The 24,150-nt window shown below is 50.4% G+C and overlaps 1 protein-coding gene across 9 annotated transcripts in view; it reads left to right on the forward strand.

Moving 5' to 3' along the window:
- Dazap1 (DAZ associated protein 1) overlaps positions 1 to 24,150 on the forward strand; it is a 27,881-nt gene continuing 3,731 nt past the window's right edge. For 2 of the 9 annotated variants that reach the window (XM_078032640.1, XM_078032632.1), the window contains exons 1-10: positions 1 to 240; positions 9,016 to 9,056; positions 9,740 to 9,906; positions 10,187 to 10,252; positions 12,740 to 12,850; positions 14,287 to 14,335; positions 17,829 to 17,911; positions 20,598 to 20,751; positions 22,078 to 22,107; positions 22,371 to 22,511. In XM_078032640.1, coding sequence (XP_077888766.1) covers positions 212 to 240; positions 9,016 to 9,056; positions 9,740 to 9,906; positions 10,187 to 10,252; positions 12,740 to 12,850; positions 14,287 to 14,335; positions 17,829 to 17,911; positions 20,598 to 20,751; positions 22,078 to 22,107; positions 22,371 to 22,511 — 871 coding nt within the window. In that variant the 5' untranslated portion in view covers positions 1 to 211. Of the gene's footprint in view, positions 241 to 458; positions 617 to 9,015; positions 9,057 to 9,739; positions 9,907 to 10,186; positions 10,253 to 12,738; positions 12,851 to 14,286; positions 14,336 to 17,828; positions 17,912 to 20,597; positions 20,752 to 22,077; positions 22,108 to 22,370; positions 22,512 to 24,150 lie in introns of those variants that run through there. The other 7 variants (XM_078032614.1, XM_078032616.1, XM_078032619.1 and 4 more) reach the window with 6 other exon arrangements.

Below are 24,150 nucleotides of genomic sequence, written 5' to 3' on the forward strand. Positions count from 1 at the left end.
GAGCGCGCCCGGGCGTGCGCAGGGCGGCGGCGCGGCGGCGCGGGGACGCGCGGTGACCGTTGGCACTGAGGGGAGGAGGCAGTAGCCGCCGCCGCCGCCGCCGCCGTTGCGCAGATCCGGGCCGCGGCTGTGGGGAGGGCGACGGAGCGGGTGACCTTCCGGAGGCGGGAGCGAGCCAGGAGGCCCGGGGACGCCGAGCGCCGCCGCCGCCATGAACAACTCGGGAGCCGACGAGATCGGGTGAGAACGGGCGGGCCAGCCTGCGCCGCCGCCCCGGGCCCGCGCCCCCGCCCCGCCGCCGGCCCCGAGACGCCGCCCCCGGGGCGGGCCGGGCGGGGGGCCGGCCCGTCAAGGTCACGCCGGCCGGGGGGCGGACGCGGGCGCGGGCTGCCCGGCGCCGGGGGCCGCAGGCCGGGGCGGAGCCGGCGTGCGGGCGCCTCGAGGGGGCCCGGGGGACGGGCGGACGTCCCGGGCGCGCCCGCCGCGCCTCGACGGCGTTTCAGCCGGGGGGACCCTGCGCGGTGCCTTGAGGGGCTCGGGTGTCCCCGGCCCGCGCCGAAACGGGTCGGCGCACATGGCGGGGAGCCGGGGTCGCGCGGGGCCTCGGCGGCCTCCGGTGAGCCACCCGGGCCTGGGCGCCGCGGGGCGGGCTCGGTCGGGGCGGCGTGAGGCGCCAGACCCCGGCCTCGGGCGGAGCGCCTGCTGAGGCGCCCGCCGGCTTCGGCCTGGTCGCGTGGCCAGTGCCGCCGGGAGCCGGGAGGGGGCCGCCGCGGAGGCTCCTCGCGGCCGGCCCCGAGGCTGCTGATGGGTGGCCGCGCAGAGGCCGCGGCCCGCAGCGGCTGGCAGCCGGGAGCCCGCGGAGTACGCAGGGACCTCGGGGACTTGGGACCTCGCCCTGGTTTCCTCCCCACGCGTGGTCGGGACTTGGGAGGGATGTGCGTGTGACCCAGCTCCGCGGGCCGTGGAGCCGCGTCGCAGCCCTGAACTTGGAAGTCGCCGAGAACCCGGGAATTTCTGCTGCTCTGCAGGAGGGCTCGGTCGCCAGGGTCCGCCCGGCGCTTAGCGACCCCGGTGTGCGGCCTAGGGAGGCTCCCGCGGCGCCTGGGAGGGAGCCTGCTGCTGACTGCGGGCGAAGGTGGCAGTGCCACGCTCAGGGTGAAGCAGGTCTGGCTTTTTAAGCAGGTGGCAGGGTGTATCCGAAGTGTCCAGTGACATGCACTTCCCTCAGAACCCTCCCCTGAGGTGGGGTGGACAGGAGCCACTCATGTCGCTCTGACATGCATGCTTCTGGCCTGAGACTTGGCAGTGCCCCTCAGCAGGGGTTGTCCCCGTGGGCTCACACCTGGGATCGCTGTCTGGGAAGGCTGGCAAGGGATCTTCTGTCAGTTCCACTTTGGTGGATTGAGCCCAGAGGTGTTCTGCCAGTGAGCCACATCCCGGGACTGGGTCTCCCCAAGACAGGGCCTTGCTAAGTTGCCTGGCTGCCTTCCAACTTGAGATCCTCCTGCCTTGACCTCCCTGGGATTACGGGTTTGAGTGTTTGAAGGAAGAGGTTAGTTTGTCTGTGAGCAGCCTGGTGTGGTAGAAGTAGAGTGAGGCACCCAGAGTTTACGTAGCATTGTCTGCGTCCTGATTCTCACAGCCTAAGGACTGGCTCCTGCCGCAGGAAGGGGTGAGGAGTTTCATGTGGGCCACTCCCCATCCCTTACTAGAGGTGCTGAAGTGCCATGCTTCTGAGGCCTGAGCACCAAGTGGGGGAGTGTGGAGCTAAGAAGCCTGGGTGGGAAGGTCTGAGCCTAGGATGCCCTGCTCTGCCTGGCTCTGGGAAGTCAGCCTAGCCTTGGTTTAGGTCCCTCCCACTAAAATTCTGAAACACAGGATTACAAAGAGCATTGTTTTCTAGAGTCTCACCATGAGTGGCTGATGGGTGACTGGTGTCTGATCATTGTTCCCAGGTATTGGGGAGGCCCATGCCTACATTGCAGGTGGACAAAAAGGTTTTGAATTGTCACCTCAGGTGCACAGACCACTTAGTCCTGCCAACCTTCAAAGTGACAGACTGTCATGGAACTGGAGGGAAGGAAGTTGTGGAAGATTTTATGTGATGTGTTTGTCACTGTCTGAACTACTCGGAATCACAAGAAAGGGACACTGGAGACCTTTGAAGAAAGAGTCACAGAGGAAGGAAAGTCTCAGATAGTGGAAAAGACCTTGGAATTTGGTGTGGGTACACTGGCCTGCTAGGCTGCAGCTGGACAGGGAGGATGGGCAGCTGCTGAAGCTGGGTGTTAAGGAGGGTCTCTGAGTCTGTTTTGTGCTGCTATGACAGAGTTTCTGAGACTTGGCAGTTGATAAAGAACAAAGTTTGATTTCTTCCAGTTCTAGAGGCGGAAAGTCTTAGATCAAGGGCCCATGATGAGTGAGGGCCTTCATGTGGTATCATGTGTGACAGAGGCACATGGGAGAGAGGGGAGGGACTGAACTTATCCTTTAGGTCAGACTCAATCTTGTGCTAAGGGTTGGGAATCCAGTCAGGACGGCTCTGTCCTGTGATCCAGAACCATCCTGAAGGGTCCCACCTCTCAGCTCTTGCACTAGGGATCACCTGTCTAATTTTAGTGACTTTGGGGGGATGCACTCTAACCACAGCAGAAGCAGTGCTGCTGTGGAGTGGTCCACACACAAAGGACTTGGGTTCTTCTGAAATAATTTATTGGAATGGCTTTGGAAAGTAGACACCCAAGAGTTGTGCTCCCAACTTGACCCAGTGCTTGCTCCCTGTGAACAAGAGTTGGACAGGTTGAATCAGAGGAAGCCATGATTTGAAGAGGAGGCTGTTCTTCGAATGTTTAGAATCTGGTGTTTGGGGAGCACAGACAGACTTTTAGGGGCTTTTCTTACATGTTAGAAGTTACTCTGAGGAAGGTTTCCCCCTGGGTATTTTGGGGTGTCCAGGGCACTGCAAAGTGCTGAGGAGCATCTCTGGCACCCATTCCTTGTTGGAACAACCACACATGTCCCAATGTAGGGCCCAGTGTCTCCTGGGGACAGAATTGCTCAAAGTGAGAGTCCCACAGTTGGGGATTATCTTAATGCTTCCTGCATTTTGAAGTCATCCCTGCACGCAGCTACTCTGCTGACCTTCTCTATTACTCTAGCTTTTTTTGGGCGGGTGGGGGGTGTTGCCAGAGTAAGCACAGTCTTATTCCTTGTAGCCTGATTCCAATGTGTGCCTTCATTTGTTCTGTGTGGATTTAGGACGTATTTCTTGTGTTGGGCTGGTCTAAGTCCTGCAAAATTGGCCACAAATTTGGAATGTGTTTTTAACTTGCATTTGATTTCAGAGGTTTAGTAGGCCATCTGCAGAGCTAGCACTGTCACCCCTGACAAGGGCTAGTAACTCCATGCTCTCCACACCTCCTGGGAACACAGTGGTCTTGATGTTAACCCTTCCCTTTGCCAGAGAGATTGAAGCTCATGAGGTGTGGGAATTTGGCTTAGGGTCACCCAGGGAATGGACTGGCCAGATGGGGAGTCCCAGGCCCTTCCACTGTCCTGGTGGCACAGAGAATGCATGTGGGCTGGGCCCAACTGTTCTCCCTTGTTGCAACTTTGTTGTCTCTGTGTGTAAGACCTTTTGTCCCAGGCAGGCCCAGTCCTGTGGCACAACTGTTCCTTTGGAAGGTGCTACAAGCAGTTGTGCCACTTTACCATGTCATTCACTATAATTGATGTGAATGGTGCTTTAGGCAGGAGGCCACCTCCTTGACAAATGCTTTGCTTTAGTCTTTTTTTTTTTTGGCAGTGCGAAGGATGAACCCAGGGCCTTGGACATGCTAGGCAATCACTACCTCTGAGCCACATCACAGTCACATCCCAGCCCTTAACAAACATGCTTATTGACTTTGTTTGGATCAGGAGGATCCTGGAATGTCTGGGAAGGTGGGACACAAATGATCTTGAGGGGTAGGGTGTGGATGTCACCAATAAACTAGGGATGAGGGCATGTAGAGGCTGTTCATGAGCAGCATGTCACTGCCTGTGAAGTTGTGGGGCTTCTCCTGTGTCATGTTCCCTGCTGTCAAGGGGAGGAGCTGAACTGGGAATGGACCACAGGCTCACAATTCACATGGGGTCTATGATGTGGGTTCCCATCTGGCCCTTATGGTTTCCCAAGGTTGAGCAGGAATGTATGCCTTTTCAGGGTCTGCGTCTTCCCTTTGGGAGAATAAGGACCCAAGGTGATTGTGGAGGTCATGGTTTAAGGGAGGTCAAAATTCCTGGAGATTAGGCCTAGGAGGCCCTCATCTGAAGAAGCTAGAAATTCCACACATAGGCTCTGTTTGTTTTTGTTTTTTTTTGGTGGGGAGAGGTACCTGGGATTGAACTCAGGGGCACTCAACCACTGAGCCACATCCCCAGTCTTATTTTGTATTTTATTTAGAGACAGGGTCTCATTGAGTTGCTTAGTGCCTCACTATTGCTAAGGCTGGCTTTGAACTTGCGATCCTCCTGCCTCAGCCTCCCCAGCCGCTGGGGCTGGGCTTACAGGTGTGTGCCACGACTCCTGGCTTGTTTGTTCTTGAGAAGAAAAAGTTCTCATTACAAAACAGTCGAGATTGGTCCTGGCCTTCTTCTTCTTGCCCTGTGAACTAAGTCCAAGAAGAACCAGTGACTGTGACGGAGACTGGGCCAGTCAAGTCAGTTGATGGCTCAGATGCCCTGCCGGAGGTCATCTGCCTGCTGACTGCTACCTGTGAGGCTGCTTGTTGGATCCTGAAGCCCGCCAGAAGGCCATAGCGCTCTGTGGTTACCCAGGACCAGGGGAAGCCCTTTGAGATTTATTTTCTGGCATAAATACCTTGAGGTTGCCCTAATGCACATAGCAGAAGCTGGGAAGTCCTCCTCAGACAGGTTTTTGTTTTAGCAGACAGGCTACTTCTGCAGAGCCCCTTCCAGATTGAAGCCATCTGCAGTCTTGGGCTAACACTCAACATTGAGCATGCACAGAGCCAGTGGGATTTGGGACCTTAGGCTTTTTTTTTTTTTTTTTTTTTTTAATGATGCTGGGGATGGAACCCAGGGCCTTGTGCATGCAAGGCAAGCACTCTACCAACTGAGCTATATCCCCAGCCCAGCTGGTGGGCTTTGGACTGGATCTGAAACCTGGGTACGATGCTTGCATGTCACAGAATACATTGGTTTGGACAAGTGGAACTGGCAGTCCTTCTGGCTCTGGGCCACATAGAGAAGCCATATGAGAGGTGCCATTGTTGGGTAATGACCCCTACCCATGAGCCCTGCAGAGGCAGAGCCTGGGAGCAGAGCTTTGTGCTAATCCTTTACTTCACACCTTCTAGCCACACTGTGCTGGGGGAGGCATAGTGTGAGCAAGCTGGGCACAGAAGCACCTGGGCTACCGATTAATGCAAAGAAGTGTCTTGGCCTCTAGGCGAGCTGATCCTGGTTAAGAGAACCTTCTGAGTCTTTGCCTTGAACTCCTCTTGGCTTCTTGCTCACTCCTGGTGGGTTGGCTGCCAGGGACTTTCTTATTTTATTGATTGAAAAAAAGGGGGGAAAAAAAAACCAAGATTCAGAGGTTAGGACTTTGTGCCAGATTCCTAGAGCTGACCCCTGCAACTGAGGAGATGCAGCCTTCTTACTGGGACCTTCTAGAATCTTCCCCCTGTTGACTGGGGGAATGTGTCCCCTTACCTGCTGTCCCCTTCCAAGCAGGAGTAAAGGAAAGAAACACACAAGGTTTTCACACACAGGCGAGTTTTCTTCCCCTCAGCAAGTAGCGCAGAGTGCTTACTGTCTGTCAGATTTCATGAGTGATGAGACTGTAACAGAAAAAACTTAAATGACATCATTTCCTCAGTAATGAAAGTTTTCGTAACTTATAATTGTATATCACTTCAGGCTTACAGAGAAATTACCAACATAGTAACAAAAATTCCCATGATGTACTCTGCCCAGCCAATGGCTAGCAATGGCTCCATATCTGCACATGATAGTTTTGCTATAGTCTCCCCCCAACACTGTTGTTTTGTTGTTGTTGTTGTTTTGTTTTTTAATATTTTGAGAGTAAGCCAGAGACCTGATTCTTCTTTCTGTGGACACCACGAGGTGTCCTGTTTCCCAAAGTAGAGTGCCATCTTGAGGCACATTTATGTGATCTGCAGGTTCTATTCCGATTGTGTCAGCTGTGATGATAATGGCCTGTCTAGCCTTTCACCCTTAATACCTAAGTTTTGGATTTGGAATTTAAATGAGGCTTAGAGCTTAAACTAGTCTGGCCAGTTCTGTCCTGGCAGTGGCAGCCCTGGCAAAGATTGAGTTGCTTGGAGGAGGACACCTGCTTATCCCCTCATTGTTTTGCTTGGAGACTGTGCTAAATAAAGACTGGTATTTTTTGGTAAGGTGGGATTTGCTTTGATTTGGTTTCTGTGGATGTCACTAGCCTTCTCACCTATGGCCTACCGTAGGCCTGCCCTTGGTCTGTGGGGAGTGAGGCACAAAGAGGCCTGCTGTCTGCCTGCTTGACCTGGCCTCACCTCAGCACTCTCTGGCCCCATTCCAAGGTGTGTAGGATACTCATGGTTTTAAGTTAATGAGGCCTAAACCTGAGCCTCCTGTGGCTGCTTGGTCAGCACATCTCCCCTGGAACATGTCTTTACAGATCTGTCTCCAGGAAGGTTCTGTATCCTTGCCCTTCTCATCCCCCCATGCAAGAACTGGGCAACACAGGGCTTGCTTATTGGCACTTTGAAGATGGTGGTGGGTACCTTTCTGGTGGTGGGGAATTGTTTTTCACACTAAATCTAAATTACTTTTCCTTGGAGGAAAGGAGTAGGAACAATCCTTGACAGAAGGGCTGACAAAGGGAAGCTGGCATTTACAGAGGGTCATGGTCATGGGATTGAGCAGTGATGGGTGCATCATCCGCCTTGCAAGGGTTGCTCCTGGGGCAGCTGTCAGGAGCTGTCAGAGGAAGCTTCCTTTGGGCTCTAAGCTCCCTTGATGCTGATGGGACATTGCTCACTGGGGAAGAGTCTTGTCTCAAAGTTGGGTATGACTGGGCACACTTGTCATCCTGGCCACTTTGGAGGCTGAAGCAGTAGGATCTGCAGTTTGAAGACACTCTAGGCAACCTAATGAGATCCTATCTCAAAAAATATTTAGAAAGGTTTGGACACCACGAGGTATCCTGTTTCCCAAAGTAGAGTGCCATCTTGAGGCACACTTATGTGATCTGCAGGTTCTATTCCAGTTGTGTCAGCTGTGATGATAATGGCCTTTTTAGCCTTTCACTCTTTTTTTTTAATATTTTATTTATTTTTAGTTTTCTGTGGACATAACATCTTTGTTTGTATGTGGTGCTGAGGATCGAACCCGGGCCACACGCATGCTAGGCGAGTGCACTACCACTTGAGCCACATGCCCAGTCCAAGCCTTTCACTCTTAATACCTAAGTTTTGGATTTGGAATTTAAATGAGGCTTAGAGCTTAAACTAGTCTGGCCAATGCAGGGCTTGCTTATTGGCACTTTGAAAATGGTGGTTTGGGGCTGGGGTTGTAGCTCAGTGGTAGAGTGCTCGCCTAGCACATGCAAGGCCCTGGGTTCGATCCTCAGCACCACATATAAAAAATAAAGGTATTGTTCCCAACTACAACTGAAAATACATAAATATTTAAAAAAAAAGAAAAGAAAATGGTGGTTTGTACCTTTCTGGTGGTAGGGTTGGGCTCAGTGGTAGAGTGGGCATGCGTGAGCGCCCCCCCCCCCCCCCGCATTACATGAAATGAAAATAAACAAAGGTATAAAAAAAGAAAAGTCTTAGGGGTATAGTTAGTGGTTCAGCCCCCAGTACTAGAGTGCCAGAGGTGGGGGGGGGTTGAGAAGAGCCCAGTGTAGTATGGTGGTCTCGCATTTTTAGTGATGCCAAAAGATTTCTTGTGTCTCAGGTGGTGACCCTAAGCCTGAAGGGTGCTCTAGTCTCTGAAGATGGTCTAGTTGGGAGGGTGATGATGGGGTTGGTACAGCTGAGGCTCAGATGAAGGACCTGATGAGTGTGTGTTCTTTTTCCTGATGTAATGGGCAGGACATGCAAGCTATAGCTGGTTCACCTGGCCTGCCCCCTGAGTTTGGGGGAATCTTGAGGCCCCATAGGCAGGTGAGCTCTGAGGCCCTGTGTGTGTCTCAGCTGTGCCCAGTGGGTGCTCTGGGCAACAGTAGATAAGCACAGCCTTGCCTCCACCCAGGCCTTCAGGGCATTTGCCCCTGGCTGCTTCTGTTCAACCTGGGTCCTGCCAGGCCCTTGAGAACTGGGAAAGTTGAGACCTTGGTGATGGGATTCTTCATGAAAGCCCCCTGCATCTATCCAAAAAGGCTGCCTTGAGGTGGGGATGTGGGTATAGGGCTCCAGCACGGAATCCACACCCTCAATTGTAATTCAGAGGCTGGGTGGGACAAATATCTTATGTGTCAGTTTCTTTTCCAGTTAAAATCACCTGTAATTCCAGAGGCTTGGGGGTGCTGAGGCAGGAGGATTGCGAGTTCAAAGCCAGCCTCTGCAGTGGCGAGACACTAAGCAACTCAGTGAGACCCTGACTCTACATAAAATACAAAATAGGGTTGGGGATGTGGCTCAGTGGTCTAGTGCCCCTGAGTTCAATCCCTAGTTACCCCCCCAAAAAAAATGAAATCTAGATTCCTTAATTCCTTTTCCTGATTATAAAATATTTGCAGATGCTGGAATTTCCAAGCCCTACTTGGAAGTAGCATGATTTCATGTAGTCAGTGGGTTCTATGACACACCTATGGTACAAGTTGGAATTATTGCTCATGTCTGAACAGTGTGGACAAAGCTGTAGCTGTGTATGCTCCAAAGGGGACATACATGAGCCCATTTGCAATACTCCTTGTTTGAATTACATTCTTGGCATGGTGGGATAGGAACAATCCTGAGCTGAGAGTCAAGTTGATCCTGAACATTTTCTGTTGAATTGCAGGAAGCTCTTTGTGGGCGGCCTTGATTGGAGCACGACCCAAGGTAGGTGCTACAGACTATGAGGCTCCCTGACCTCATCTCTTGCTACTGCCTGGGATTTGTTGAAGTCCTTGGACATTGTCTGGGTTTCTGGGCAGGAGACATTTGACTGGGAGCTGTATAGGGGCAGAGATAGTGGTGTTCCCTTTGAATCTGTTAAATTGGTCTTGATCTTTTTGGTCAAAGCCACAGGAAGACTGTGGCCCACAGTTGCAAGCCACAAGAAGGTTGTGGAACTATTCACTGTGGGGTAGAGGTCTAGGGTTTTGCTAGGGCAGTCACTGTGTTCAGAATCAAGTCAGCATTCCTGGGTTGCTGGTTGTCACTTAAATGTTGTCATGTTTGCATCCCCTTAAGCTTTGCTCTCTTATTCCTATGAAGCAGAACAGAGCTATCTGCTATTGCTATGGTCATTTGTCCCTTTTCTAATTTATGAGGATGTAATGCATCTGTTGTGCAGAATTTCCCTTGCCCATCTCCATGTACCTCTTCTGGGCCCTCTTCCTCCCCTCAGCAGTTAGTTGCTAAGCCAGTTCATGTGTTGCTCATCCCAGACTTGTTCAGGTAAGGCCAATGAACTGGAAGGGAGCAAGTGAGTGTGCATGTGCACCCTCCAACTGTTAGATGTGTTTGCTTAATGCCCTGGTTTGTGTGTGTTTGTGTTTTTGTTCCCAATCTCTGAGCAGAGACTCTGCGCAGCTACTTTTCCCAATATGGAGAAGTTGTTGACTGTGTTATCATGAAAGATAAAACAACCAACCAGTCTCGTGGTTTTGGATTTGTCAAATTTAAAGACCCAAACTGTGTGGGGACAGTGCTGGCCAGCAGACCACACACCCTGGACGGCCGGAATGTAAGTGTCTTCTCATTCTTTCCTGCCCTGTCTTTTGTTTGCCATTCCTTCAGCTTAACTCTGTGACTGAACTTTGACTTATGTTTATTTTAGAGTCTTTTAATGTGGGCTGGATTTAAAGGGGTTGGGCCTTGGTATTTGGACTAGCTGTTGGAGGATTGGGCCAATTGGGTGGCCTGTGTGGGCCAGTGTGCCGTGAAGCTGGCTGCTGTTGGAAACACCTTCTTTTCTAGAGAAAGTAGCCTGTGTTCACAATGGGCTGGTTTGAAACTTCCTACAGATCGACCCGAAGCCATGCACTCCTCGGGGAATGCAGCCAGAGCGAACACGGCCAAAGGAAGGATGGGTAAGAGGCTGGGGTTGGGAGGCCTCCTTGTGAACGGTTGTTTTTTTTTTTTTTTTTTTAAACTGGGAATTGAACCCAGGCATGCTTTGCCACTGAGCTGCACCCATAGGCATTTTTATTTTATTTTGAGACAGGGTCTTGCAAAGTTGCTTTAGGGCCTTACTAAGTTGCTGAGACTTGAACCTGCAACCCTCCTGCCTTAGCCTCCCGAGTCACTGGGATTGCAGCGTGTCCCTCAGCGCCTGGCCTCCTTGTGTGTACTTTGGGCAGATTTAAAGGGAAAATATGTTTTCCTCTGGTGGTGTTGCTCATTAAGCAGGAGAGCAGTAGAGGTCTTCTAGATGACCCTGGAGTAATTGATAATTGCCCAGTTTTAGCCTGTACTGCATTTTGTCTTGTAACCAAGAAAATTCTAAATGGTCTTAAGTGATCATGGGTAAGGGAGGACGGTGGTCAACTGAACTTAAAACCCCATCCTGTGGTGAAGGGTTTCTCATGAACTGTGGTCCCTGTTGCTCAGGTACAGTTATCATCCTTGAGTGGTGTTTAGTTGTTTTTGGGTTTTGCCAGCATACATACTGCCTTTGCCTGGCCCAGCAGTTGCATCACTAGAACTTCATGGGGCAATGAAGATGGAGAGCACTCCTGTCTTTATAGAGAGTTCTGGATAGTGCTGAGCTGACCCCTCCAGGTGCCCCTGGTCAGAGGGCTGGGTGGAGCCTAAGAATCTGCTTTTCTAGCAGTATTCTAGCTGCTATGGAGGATGAGACCTTAGACCCTTGCAACATTTTTTTTTTTCCAAAGTTATATTTCAAATTTTTTTAATGGATTTTTTTTTTTAATTTTTTTTAATTTTTAATTTTTAATTTTTTTTTTTTAGTTCTCGGTGGACACAACATCTTTGTTGGTATGTGGTGCTGAGGATCGAACCCGGGTCGCACACATACCAGGCGAGCGCGCTACCGCTTGAGCCACATCCCCAGCCCCTGGATTTTTTTTTTTTTTTTTTTTTTAAAGAGAGAGTGAGAGAGGAGAGAGAGAGAGAGAATTTTTTTAATGTTTATTTTTTAGTTTTCGGCAGACACACCATCTTTGTTTGTATGTGGTGCTGGGGATCGAACCCGGGCCGCACGCATGCCAGGCGAGCGCGCTACCGCTTGAGCCACATCCCCAGCCCTCAAAATTTTTAAGTACAGGAAAATTGGAAGACTAGTACAGTGAATATCTAAATATCCCACTAGATTCATCAGCTGTTAAGTTTTGCCAAATATTTATGTATATTTATGGCTATGTCTGACTACATGTATCCCTCCTAACTAGTGGTGTGTCCTCCTAAAGTCAGATCCCCCACCCTCGTCGCCACACCTAAGGATGTCGTGTGTCTGGTCTGTACTCCTGTTTCCAGGATTGCTTCACAAATGTCTCTTGTCTCCTGAAGTCCAATCAAGGGTTATGTTCTGTCTGGTTATTAGTTAAGTCTTTTTTTAAAAACATAATACTTTATTCTATTTATTTATTTTTATGTGGTGCTGAGGATTGAACCCAGTGCTTCACACTTGCTAAGTGAGTGCTTTACCACTGAGCCCTAGTTAAGACATTTTAGTCTCTTAGCCATTTTATAAGATGTATTAGGCATGTAATAAACTACGTAACTTGATGACTTGACTGACCTGTGCACCCATGAAACCATCACCCATTATGGCAGTGAACTCCATTCCCCAAAGTCTGGTCTCTTAATCCAAAGTAGTTGTGGCAACATAAAACATGATGTCCTTGGATAGGGAAAGGAAGTCAGGATTGGAAACAGAGGGGCAAGAAGAAGGAGCAGATATCTTGCAGTTGCTTCTCAGCTGTCTAAGCTATGATCCTCAAAGCTGCCTTCTCCTCACTCCTTCAAAATCTCTAGCTTTGCATTGCAGAGCTGTGGGAGTTTTCGAGACAAGGTCTCACTATGTTACCCAGGCTGGTCTTGAACTCCTCAGTTCGAGCCACTCTCCTGCCTCTGTCTAGCGGGGACAACAAGCGTGCACCATCAAGTCGGGCTTGCAGAGCTTTTAATGGTTGTGGCTGTTGTCGTTTAGAATAGCTGAGGTGGGACGTAAGGTGTGCTCTGTTCACACTTACCTGAAATACAGCCTTACAGAAATGCCATGATTACTGTCTCCATGTATGTCCAGAGAAGTGGGTCATCTCAGCTCAATTTTTTGTGTTCTTTTTTTTTTTTAACCTTTATTTTATTTATTTAGTTTTACGTGGTGCTGAGGATTAAACCCGGGGCCTTGCACATGCTAGGCGAACACTCCACCACTGAGCCCCAGTCCCAGCCCCAGTTTTTTGTGTTCTTTTGACTTCTTTGGATTTTTAGAGTGTGTTTGGTCTGACTTTCACCTGACTCTTAGAACAGATGCAAAGATGATGTCACACCTAACTAATGGGAAGTATTTAAAGTCCTACCACAAGCTAATCCCCTTTTCCTCCTCAACACAGCAGAAAGGACCCCGGAGCGATAACAGTAAATCAAACAAGATCTTCGTTGGTGGAATTCCTCACAACTGTGGTGAGACAGAGCTCAGGGAATACTTCAAGAAATTTGGAGTGGTAAGTTCCTTGTGCCTCAGTGTGCTGGCTGGTCCCAGCAGGTGCTTCCCATCCTTGGCCTCCTTAAAGTTGGAGGATCTGCTGCACATTCCCATGTCCTCCACCCCCACCCACCCCACCCCACCCCACCCCAAAAAAAAAAAAAAAAAAAACAAGACCCAGCCTTTCTCTTTATGATCATTTGAGATCCAGCAGAATGTTCCTGTGACTTTTCCAGCAAGTGCTAAATTAGATGGACTTCACGATTGCCCTTCTGATTGTCTTGTCTTGTGACCATCATGGTTTGAAGCATCAGATAATGGTAGTGAAGAGGATGGTGTTTGGCTTGGCTGTGGAGCCAGCTGTGCCCAAGAAGTCATGCTGCCCCTTGGTTGCTGGAGGGATGGCCCTAGACCAGGTCCACACTGAGGTTAGCATCTTCCCCTCCTCGAGGCCCAAGACCAGGTGCCCGTGAGGAAGCAGCCTTCAGGTACAGTGGGCTGGTCTGGTGAGGTAATTTCCTGGGTCCTGCATCAACAAAACAGCCCAGCAGTCTAGAAGCAAGCTCACTTATCCTCCAGGCCTCTCTGGCATCACAGATGTTTTAACCCATTTCCTCTTTGATGTTTTCTCTGACGGCAAGGCTACCCCTAAGTGGTTTTTCTGGGAAAGACTGAAATCCTTGAGAATTCCTTTGGAAATTTAGATTTTGAGGAGTCATGCAGGGAACTCAGTGCCCTGGTGGAGCAGCCTATGAGATGTTCAGCCAGCCCTGGGACTTGACACTGGGGAGGGCCCGGGGTGGGACACAGCTCTCTTTGGAGTGAGGTGTATGGGCTTGGCCGGCAGATCAGCTTTTGACTGCCCTGTGAGCTCTGGTTGCAGTCTTGTTTATCAGGTGTTCCTTTTGACTGCCCTGTGAGCTCTGGTTGCAGTCTGTTTATCAGGTGTTCCTAAGGGTGCTGCAGGCTGGGCCAGGGAGGAAGGAGTACTGGGCAGGGGCAGAGTACAGAGCCATGGCCTACTGGGTGCTGCTGCCTGAATCCTGGAGCCCACAGCTGCCTGTAATGATGATGTCCAAGCTTCCTTCACCTGACTAAGCCTCACTTCCCTCAAATATGAGTGGAAGGGTACCTGTGGACTCTCCTAGGTCACATCCCCTGCTAGGACATGCAGTTGGGATCATGGTCGCCTCACCTTTCTCTGCAAACACTTTGTTAGGCAGTGGGCTGAGCCTGGTGGCTGGTGTCCCTGTGCCTACCCAGGAGCTTGTGGCCAAAGCAGTTTGTTCTGTCCACCCCATCAATGTTGGGTTCTCATACACTAGACCCTATAAAGCTTACCTTGGCCCTAAAATTTCCCAAGCTCAAGCGTGGTGTTCACAAAAGTTGAAGCTTGGGGCTCTTACTAGAAAGAGAAATAGTACCTGCACCTTACTTTGCTCTCTTCATCTCCAGGTCACCGAGGTGGTTATGATCTATGATGCAGAAAAGCAGAGGCCTCGAGGTAACGGCTAATCTAGTTTGTCCTGACCTGTGCCCCTTCCCCCTCAGATGGCAAACTATCTCACCCCCTTAGACACAGGCTAGGTGGTGGTCGTAGGGAACATTGCTCAGTAAGGACAAATTGGAGACCTAACCGCTAAAATGTAGGCTCTCCCCTGCGCAGCTCCATTCAGCCTGTCTGTGCTTCCCAAGGTCAGACATCACACATTGTTTTTGGCTCGTTCTTGTGAAGTTTTTATGACCTGACATGAATTTTGATGTGGTTTCTGTTTTAAATGTCTCCTGGAGGAGTGTGGTTCTGCAGACTGAGCTTCTCTCTCACACCTGTGTCATCCCATCCTCACCAGTGTGGCCAGTCCCACTCATGTGCCAGCTGTACCCACCCAGCTCAGCTTGGAATCCGGGCTTCCCTCTGTCTATCCCATGCTTTTCTCCCACCCCCTCGTTTTTATCCCTTCAGCCAGAGGGGCAGGTGGGAGGAGGGGTGAGGCACTGCCTCATGCCCTCCTGCATCCTTCCCCAAGCTTCCCACACCTGTATATCTGCGCTGGTCTGAGTGGGTGAGGGTGCCCACTTTCATCCCCCCGCCTTTTTTTTTTTCTTTTTTTGTGGCTGCTGCTATTTGTTGCTGCCCATGTTTTTGGTTCATCAGCTGCTTTTGGACTAGCCGCGTGAGCAGACCTGCCAGTTCAAGGTCTGCGCAGTGGCTCCATGTCACACGTCCCCTCACGCACCATCTGCCTGAGGTCAGGCGGAGGCAACCCCTTAGAGCCAAGCGGCTCTAGCCCGCAGCATGTGCCCGCCATGCTGGAGAATAGTTTGCCATTTGAACCTCCATCCTCCTCTTATCCATGGTTAAGGAACGTGTTGCTCACTTGGTGATTAAGCTGTTAAGTCTTAATTTAACGTAGACATATGTGCTTAGCGATGTACTTAAGTGTTTCATAGTAAAGTACAGTAATGTTAAGTAAGCTGTTTTCCTTTTCTCTCTGTGAATTGTTTGTGATTAACGATATCTCTTTAGATTTCTCTTCTCCAGGTGCTAAATTATATCACACAGGTACAGGCCCGTCCCGCAGTCAGAGGAGGGAGCGGCTTTGCTCCAGTGGGGTGTAAACGAAGTTTCAGTGTGTTTCTGTCCCGCTGCCGCCTCTTGACAGACAGATCGTTCCTAGAAAGCCTGCTCTGGGCTCCCTACCCACGGCCCACCGCCTCTTGTACTGTACACGGACCGAGCCAGCCCTGTGGCTTCAGACACTCCTGATGTTTGAGAAAATGTCAACTTTCTAACATGTCGTTCTTCACCTATGTTGTGTTCCAAATATTGCCTCTGATCTTGTGAACCTCCAATGCTTGGGAATCTGAGGGCTGCTCTTGGGTGCTCCTGGTCCCAATGCAGCTGTGCAGAGCTGTCCGCCTGCTCTGACTGTGCTTGTCCGATCAGGATTGGAAGTAGCTAGGGTCGCTGAGCCCAGCTGGTGGGAGGCAACAGGGTCTGACATTGAGGAAGCTTCTGGCTGGCATGGGACCTATGTTTCCTGCCTCACTCAGCCATCAGACTTGGGAATTGTCCCTGGGGTTGCCAGATTATCAGAGGGCAGGTTAGCAGGTCCTCCCAGACAGCAAGTCCCTGTCTTCTTGGCTTTGTTGAATCTTTTTAAGAACTAGTCTGCCTCCCTTCCATTCTCCCTTCTCCCTGTTCCTTGTCTCGGTTTACTTAAAATAGTGGACATGTATGTTCCGGTATGCGAGACCGTCCCTGTGTTCCCAACACACCATCTCCTGGTGTGAAAATTCCTGCTGTTGCGCAGTGGTCCCCACTTGGCCCTCCCCATGTTCCTGACTTCTGGCCTCACACTCTCTCCAGCCTGCTGCATCTGCTCACCTCACACTCCCTTTGTTCTTGGATTTTTTTCCTTTCCAACCTGTGCTCCCTCCTGTGTGCTTTGCCCTCATGGTTTCACTTTCTCTCCTCTCCCGTTGTGTCCTGACCCCTGCAGGTGCAAGTGGGTGCGCATAGTCATGCTCAGATGCCCGTGTGCACACATAGGGCAAATCAGAAGACTCCCGAACCTGATTCCTTTGCTGTGGTCTTTTTCACCTCCAATTCCTGAGCTGCCATTTCTTCCCCATTTCCCTCCTCTTCCAACCCACAGTTTTTGCTTAGAACTTCTCTACCTCGTGCTCCAGGACCACAGTCCATAAGCTTGAGAAGCCCTGTCCACAGTTGCTCCTTACCAGGGCCCCTTGCCTGCTCAAACCCTGTGTCCCTTCTCCACCAGCTCGTGCCTCTCTCCTGGTGCACAGTGCTGCCTGTATCACGCTGTCCCTCTGCCATTCGATGCTCTGTAGCAACCCTGTGACCCTGGCGTAGATGACAGCCTCTATCAACCTGGTTCTTGGCTTTCCCTTGTCCATCTTTGTTCTTCTGAGGTCTTTGGGTAGCAGTTTGCTGCTCACTTCTCAGTGCCCAAGTACCAGGCCATCGGGAGATAGTAGTGCTCATCAGGCCGCCTCGGAGGTCAATGTGCTCTGCGGTCTCATTCTATTCATACCAGACAGGAGACTCTGGTCACTCCTACCCATAGAAGAGGAGACACACTCTATTAGCTGGGTGGCTGTGCTCACCCCAGACCAACCAAACTTCGTTTATACTGCCACTTTCTTGTGTTTGGGAAATGCTAAATTGTTTTTTTTTTTGTTTTTTTTTTTTTTCCTTTAAAATTTTCTTTTTTGATTACATGGTGCCTCTTGCTCTTGCTGCTGACAGCAGAATTTGACCTGCTGGAACCCGTTGTGGCCTGTATCTTTGTGTATTACCTATTTATTTACCTGTATACATATATGCATATAAACATACATATGTTACCTCTGGTAGGACTCCTTGGGCTTACCCAACAGTGTTGGATAAGCTTAGTGAGGCACTCACTGTGGTAGATTCTGTACTTTGTTTAACGCTTTAGAACGATATATGGCTGCTGTCAGCACTAGCTGCAAAGCAAATTGCAAGCCAAGGGGGAGAATCCTGGGTTTCAGAAAAGCAGAAATGCACCCACACGCACACCCTTGACTGAGGTGGGTTCCTGGTGAGGTCTCCCCTCTCGCAGGGGCAGCTCACAGTCGTCTTCATGGACGAGAGCCAGGACAGTGGCCCAGGCCTTGGACGACAGAGGTCTGTTTGCCTCACTGGCTGAGGCTCTCTGAGATGCGCCTCTCCTCCCCAGAGTGTGCCTGACACAGAGCCTGCGTCTACTCAGCCCGCCCAGTATTGGGTGGAGACCTCAGTCAGCTGGTGCAGAGTGCAGACGTTGCTGTCTGTCCACTCTGTTGGGTCGATGGCTCCCTTGGGAGCCATGGCCCTTGGCTGTAGCTTCTCAACACGGGGCTTAGCTGAAACCCTGGGCCGATCCCTTGGTCCCTCCCTAATACTGTTCATCATCCTGTTTTGTGTCACAACACCCTGCTACCTTGATTCACTCTTCGTCGTTGGCTAGGTTTTGGATTTATTACTTTCGAGGACGAACAATCAGTGGACCAGGCTGTCAACATGCATTTTCACGACATCATGGGCAAAAAAGTGTGTAGTTGTAGTTTTATTTTACCTTAAGACCAAACCAAGTCTTAGGCAACTGAGGGATTTCACTGGAAAGGAAAATTCCTTAGTAGAAAAGAGGATCGGACAAGTTCATCTGGGATTGCTGACTGTGAAGTTGGACCTGGTTCTACCATGGGGCCTCATGCTTCCTGAGCAGGGTGGCCATCTGGCTTCGCTTCTGGAGCCCCTTCCCTGGGCGGCCTGGGTGGTACTGGGGATGGGAGCACCCTGATGTGTTTGGGCTGGCCTCCAGTGAGATTGCAGTGTTGCCTCAGGCTTGGTTTCAGCGACCACTCCTTCAGATGTCTGCCCCAACCCCCTTTGTGTAATGCTGACCTGTAATGTGATGAGCAAGGGCCTCTGAGATCCGAGGTTCCACTTAAAACTGAAAGAAACATGAAAACATCATGAAGGATTGGTTTTTTAAATTGGGTCACTTACTGTGAAACTCCGGGACCAGCCACATGCTCTCGATAGTACTTATTTAACCACCGTGCAGTCAAGTGACCTCTGGTTGTTTCATCTTCATACTGTGTTGCTGCCACAGCCGAGCAGGGACAGGACGCAGGGCCCCCAGCATTCTATTGCACAGCCAGTCCTCATTGGGTGGTGTCAGAGTGGCCTCTCACCATGGTTAACCAGGACCTTTAGCGCTTTCTGAGAATACCTGGTAGGACTCCTGTGACATGGAGTGGGCTTCTCAGGGCTCACAAAGGCTCAGGGGCCTGCATCTTTACAGGATTGTCTTGGTGCTTGGAAAGCCTACTCCTTGTGATGCCAGGCCTCCTGGCCTGTGGTTCTGATGTGGCCTTTCATGCTGCATAGCTCCTACTCTCTCAGGTTCTGCCCCCAGGTGAGACCACAGTCACCTCTGGGGGTTTCTGCCCTGCCCGCTCTGAAGTCTCCCTTCCAGAGCCTTGGTTAGCAACAGAGGAGTGAGTGGTTGTTTTTGTGTTCCCAGTGGCTTAGCTTTGGTTGCAGACTTCATGGATTCCATTTGGATCTAACTAAAGAAAAAGACAAACCTTGTTCTGACATTTCTTGCAGCTTTTAGTTTAAAATTGGCATGCAGATTGCAAGGGGCATGACTGCTGTGAAAAGTTTTAAAGGATTCTGCGTGTGGTGTTTTAAGGTCCTGTGACATTGAGAATTTGGAGAAAGTATAGCCTTGATATGTAGGGCAGGAAGGGCAGCTCAGTACATGTCCCTGTTCGGTCCCCAGGCACCTCCCCTGGGTTCCCCCCAGCCCTGTGTGACTTGGCTGCGGTGACCTTGGTGGTACTCATTTTACAAGCTAGATGGTTGCACAGGAGTCCAGGTTGCCATCTCTGACCTTCACTGGTCACCATTGAACCCTTGGTGGGGCTTTCTATTTGTAAAGGGTTTGGGATGCACAAGGTAATTAAAGCCCAAGTGCCAGGTGATGGCATCCCTTGTTCTGATAGGAAAGGGTAAAGGAGTTTTTTGAATGACAAGGACTGCTTTGCTCTGTAGCAGGAATCAAATTCCCGTAAGGAGCGCGTGTGAAGACTCATTAACTTGAGTCTTTTGAAGCGGCTGGGTGGCCCTGTCATCACCTTGCCTTGAGCTAACAGGATCTGTTCCCATCACACAGAGTGTCCTTGGGGCGGTGGGCAGGTGGGGGGACTTTGTGCCTCTGCTGCGCTTCCTGTTTGTTATCTCTGAAGGAATTCTGAAGGCATAATGCTTATCCCTCCAGACTGAAACCCTCAAGGTGGACTCATTGTCTTTTCATTATTATTAAACTTTATCATAAAAATAAGAAAGATTTGGGATCCTGAGAGCTGAGGCAGCCCTGGAATTGAGGGAGGGGGTGTTTTTGCTATTGTCGGTCTGCCCATATTTTAAAAGATGCATGAAGCAGGTCAGCCCCTGTGCTCAGAAAAACTAGGTCAAGCACAGTTAGCTCACGCTGTTCTAGCCCCTTGTCCTTGTTTCAGAGGCTGTGGCTCCAGCCAGTTCTGGGGAGAGGTCTGGGTTGCTGCCTAACACAGTATGAAGATTGCTTACTGATTCAAATGTCCATTTTATTGCATGTTTGTTTACTTTTTTTGTTAGATGTAATGTAAGATTCTCTTATCACATCCATTCCCTCTGACATTCCTTTGAGTTAATTGAGATTCTTTAAGCATTAGCCTGGGGAAGGTAAGTCTTTATCTTCCATTAGACATTTTAAATAAAAATTTAAGTCAAAACCAATTGTGTTTCTCAGGTATGCGCTAAAGTTGCAATGGGGTGGGCTCTAAGAGGCCCTCGTGGCCAGTTGGGCCCATGACAGGGCTGGGCATGTGCTGGTCCCTTATTGTCCTGTCGAGGGAGGTACTACTATCTTAGCTGGAGTGAGATACCTCTGCGTACACAGATCTCCTGAGGGTTCCTGGCTCCTTCTGCTGTTCATAGCGGGTGGGGCACAGGCTGTCTTTACAGTTGTATCTGTTGTACCTGAGAAACATTTTTTTAAACAAAAAAAAATTAAAAAGGAAAAAAAATTAAGAAAAAAAAGTACTGGCCTAAATAAGGTTTATAGTTAAGTACTTAGTCTTAAGTCGTAAGATGCTAAGTGTAGTTGTAAGTTACTGAGGGTGTGTCTAAAGGGAAGGGGCGCTGGGCTGTAGCTTCTCCCTAAACCACAGCTTGGTTTGTTTAGGTGGAAGTTAAACGGGCCGAGCCTCGGGACAGCAAAAGCCAAGCGCCCGGACAGCCAGGTGCCAGCCAGTGGGGGAGCCGTGTCGTGCCCAATGCCGCGAACGGCTGGGCAGGCCAGCCCCCGCCCACGTGGCAACAAGGATACGGCCCGCAAGGTAAGGCTCTGAGGGCCCTGGAGGGACCAGACCTGGGCTCAAGGATCAACTGGCTACTGTTACGTTGCTTGGAGGGCTATGGGTCCCCTGGGCCTTGGCTTCATGCAACTACCTGATGGGCAGAGCTGCGGGACGAGAGCAGTATTACTCTTTGGGCACTGGCAGGCCTTGCCAAAGTGGGAGAGCTCCCCCTACCCCACTCACTGTCAGTGCCACATGTTCTGAGCAGCTGTTTCAGAAGCCCTGCCGAGGTGCAGGCATAGGTATAGTCATGGTCCAGAGGGCACAAAAGGCTCTGCCATCTTCCTAACCCTCGGTGGTGTGGTTGACTGTGCCTTAGGTGCTGCTTGCAGTTTGGGCAAGTGGGTCTTCCTTCCTTGGAGTATCTGTTTTGAGATTCCTAGTCTTGTTGCCCATGTGCAAGGGTGTAGGAAGGACTGTGGTGGATCTGAGTGGGCAGTCAGAGGGTCAGATGTGGCCTACTTGGTGTGAAGAGTTCTCTGCTGCCTGCAATATGGCAGTTGGGCAGCACTTCCAGGGGCACCATGAAAACCTGCCAGACTTGGGTCTGTGCATTTGCTCTCACCTCCGCCAAGCTGTGTGCCCTCCACTTCAGGGCCCACTGGTAGCTGGTGCTACCGATAGTGTACAGGAGGTGTTGAGCAAGTGAGCTTACACATGCCTGCCTGGGGGACTTTGTTCTCTGAGCCATGGTATCAGGATTCTGTGTGGTCTCCCCCACACCTTGAGCCTGAGGGTTTCTTTGAGAATTCTCCCTGTTGGAAATGAGATGGAATAGGCACACTTTTCTTTTTCTTTCTTTATTTTCTCTTTTCTTGTGTGTGTGTGTGTGTGTGTGTGTGTGTGTGTGTGTGAGAGAGAGAGAGAGAGAGAGAGAGAGAGAGAGAGAGAGAGAGAGAGACATGTGTGGTACTGGGGATGGAACCCAGGCCTCCTTGGGTGTGCTCTACCACTGAGCCCCAGCCAGGGAAACCATTTTTTTATGCCCAGGCATGCAGACTGCCATGGGGACTGTCCCTGTGTTCCCCAAGGCTCAGAGGCCATGGGGGCATGTACCCAGTCAGGAGACTGCCACCAGGTGGTAGGGTGCCAGTGGAGAGGCACTTGGGAGGCATACTGATCAGGGGCCTGTGTTGAAGACCCAAGAGACAGGCTTCACCTGGTACCACCCATGTCCCTGGGCTCTGAGCCTCAGGTGGGGCCGGGGGTCAGCCCCAGTTGGTGGCGCTTGCTGGTGGCAACTACTTGGCATCAAAATACTGGGAGGACTCGGCACCAACCCTTCTCTTCTGTTTTCTCGTCTAGGAATGTGGGTGCCAGCAGGACAGGCAATTGGTGAGTCCTTGATTTTAGAGAAAGGGAAAGAGCAGAATCCGAAATCCTAGGCCGACTCTCAGAGCTCACGTCTGGTCTTGTCTATGGCCGGTAAAGCCGTTGTCAGTGTCTCTCTGGCTCTTGAGATCATTTCTTTTACTTCCTCTCCTGGTGAGGAAGAAGGGGAGGGGCCCGCTACAGGCCCTGGCAGGCCTGGGTCTGGGCTGTGGCCAGGGGTTTGTGTCTGACACTCTTTGCCCTTCACCCTGCATTGTGTGTTCCAGGTGGCTATGGACCACCCCCTGCGGGAAGAGGAGCCCCCCCACCGCCCCCTCCGTTCACCTCCTACATCGTGTCCACCCCTCCTGGCGGCTTCCCCCCTCCTCAGGGCTTCCCACAAGGCTATGGTGCCCCACCACAGTTCAGTAAGTTTTGGCTGGGCCCCCTCGGGAGGGCTCTCTCCCATCAGAGCTGGCGCTGGAGCTGACTAGGCCTGTGCTTCATGTGGACATTGACCATGACACTTGCCCCCAGTCCCTGTTTGGGTGTGAAGCATAGAGACTGCACAGGTAGCTTCTAATTGCCTTGAACCCACTCCTGGCACTGACGGAGCTCAGGTTCATGCAGAATCTGAGCCTTGCACCTTGCACCCTTGCTCTCATTCTTCATTTCTCGGGAGGTGAGGTGTCTGGACTTCCTCCATTCTTCTTTATTTAGAAGTGAGGGAAGCTGGGCACAGTGACACATTCCTGTAATCCCAGCAACTCAGGAAGCTGAAGCAAGAAGATTGTGAGTTCAAAGCTAGCCTCAGCAATTTATCCAGACTCTGCCTCAAAAAAAATTTTAAAAAGGCTGGGGTGTGGCTGATTGGTAAAGCATCACTGGGTTCATATACCTGGTTTAAAAAAAAAAAAAAACAGTAGTGAGGTGTATTTGAGGTATAAAACTTTAGTTCTTTCTTTCTTTTATTTTTTATTTTATTTTATTTTTGTTTTTATTTTTTGTTTGTTTGTTTTAGGTGGACACAATATATTTATTTTTATGTGGTGCTGAGGATCGAACCCAGTGCCTCGCATGACAGGCCAGCGTGCTACTACTTGAGCCACATCTCCAGCCCCAAACTTTAGTTCTTAATTGATTTTTCCATATACTTGGCTTTTTAAATCAAAGATGTAGGTGTAAAATCAGTCGCTATGCCTAGAATGTTAGAGCACTTTGCTCATGTTCTCTAGGTATGGTGACTTGGCACCTTCCAAAGAAGGGCACTCAGGCCCCCTAGACAACTGGATTTTCTAGCACCTATTTCTCAGATTACGTCACCTTATCTGACCCTGCCATCCAGCATGAATGTTCTATAATCTGATTTTTGTGTTGAGTCCTTTATACGGTGTGTTACATACTTGGGATATATTTCAGTTTGGACCAGTCACATCTTGTGGGGAATCAGAGGCCACATGTGGCCAGGTCCCAGGTTGGATAGTTCAATGCTACAGTTTAGCTGTTGGAAAAAGATTTGTCAATTCTTGATATAGAGTAATTTAACTTTTTTTTTTTTTAATTTTTTTTTTTAAGAGAGAGTGAGAGAGGGGAGAGAGAGAGAGAGAGAATTTTTAATATTTATTTTTTAGTTCTCGGCGGACACAACATCTTTGTTGGTATGTGGTGCTGAGGATCGAACCCGGGCCGCACGCATGCCAGGCGAGCGCTCTACCGCTTGAGCCACATCCCCAGCCCAATTTAACTTGTTTTTAATGACAGGAATTGGGTATTCTAAACTGGCCATGGTAGCACACTCCTGTAATCCCAGTGGCTTGGGAAGCTGAGGCAGGAGGATCTCAAGTTCAAGGCCAGTCTCAGCAAATTAGCGAGACCCTGCACAACTTAGTGAGGGTTTGTTTCAACATAAAAAGGGCTGGGGAGGGTTGGGGATATAGCTCAGTTGGTAGAGTTCTTGCCTTGTATGCACAAGGCCCTGGGTTCAATCCTCAGCACCACAAAAAAAAAAAAAAAAGCAGGAAGGAAAAAAAGGCTAGGGCTGTGGCTCAGTGGTTGAATACCTCTGCG

This window comes from Ictidomys tridecemlineatus, chromosome 2, assembly GCF_052094955.1.
Source record: "Ictidomys tridecemlineatus isolate mIctTri1 chromosome 2, mIctTri1.hap1, whole genome shotgun sequence".
Lineage (NCBI taxonomy): Eukaryota > Metazoa > Chordata > Mammalia > Rodentia > Sciuridae > Ictidomys > Ictidomys tridecemlineatus.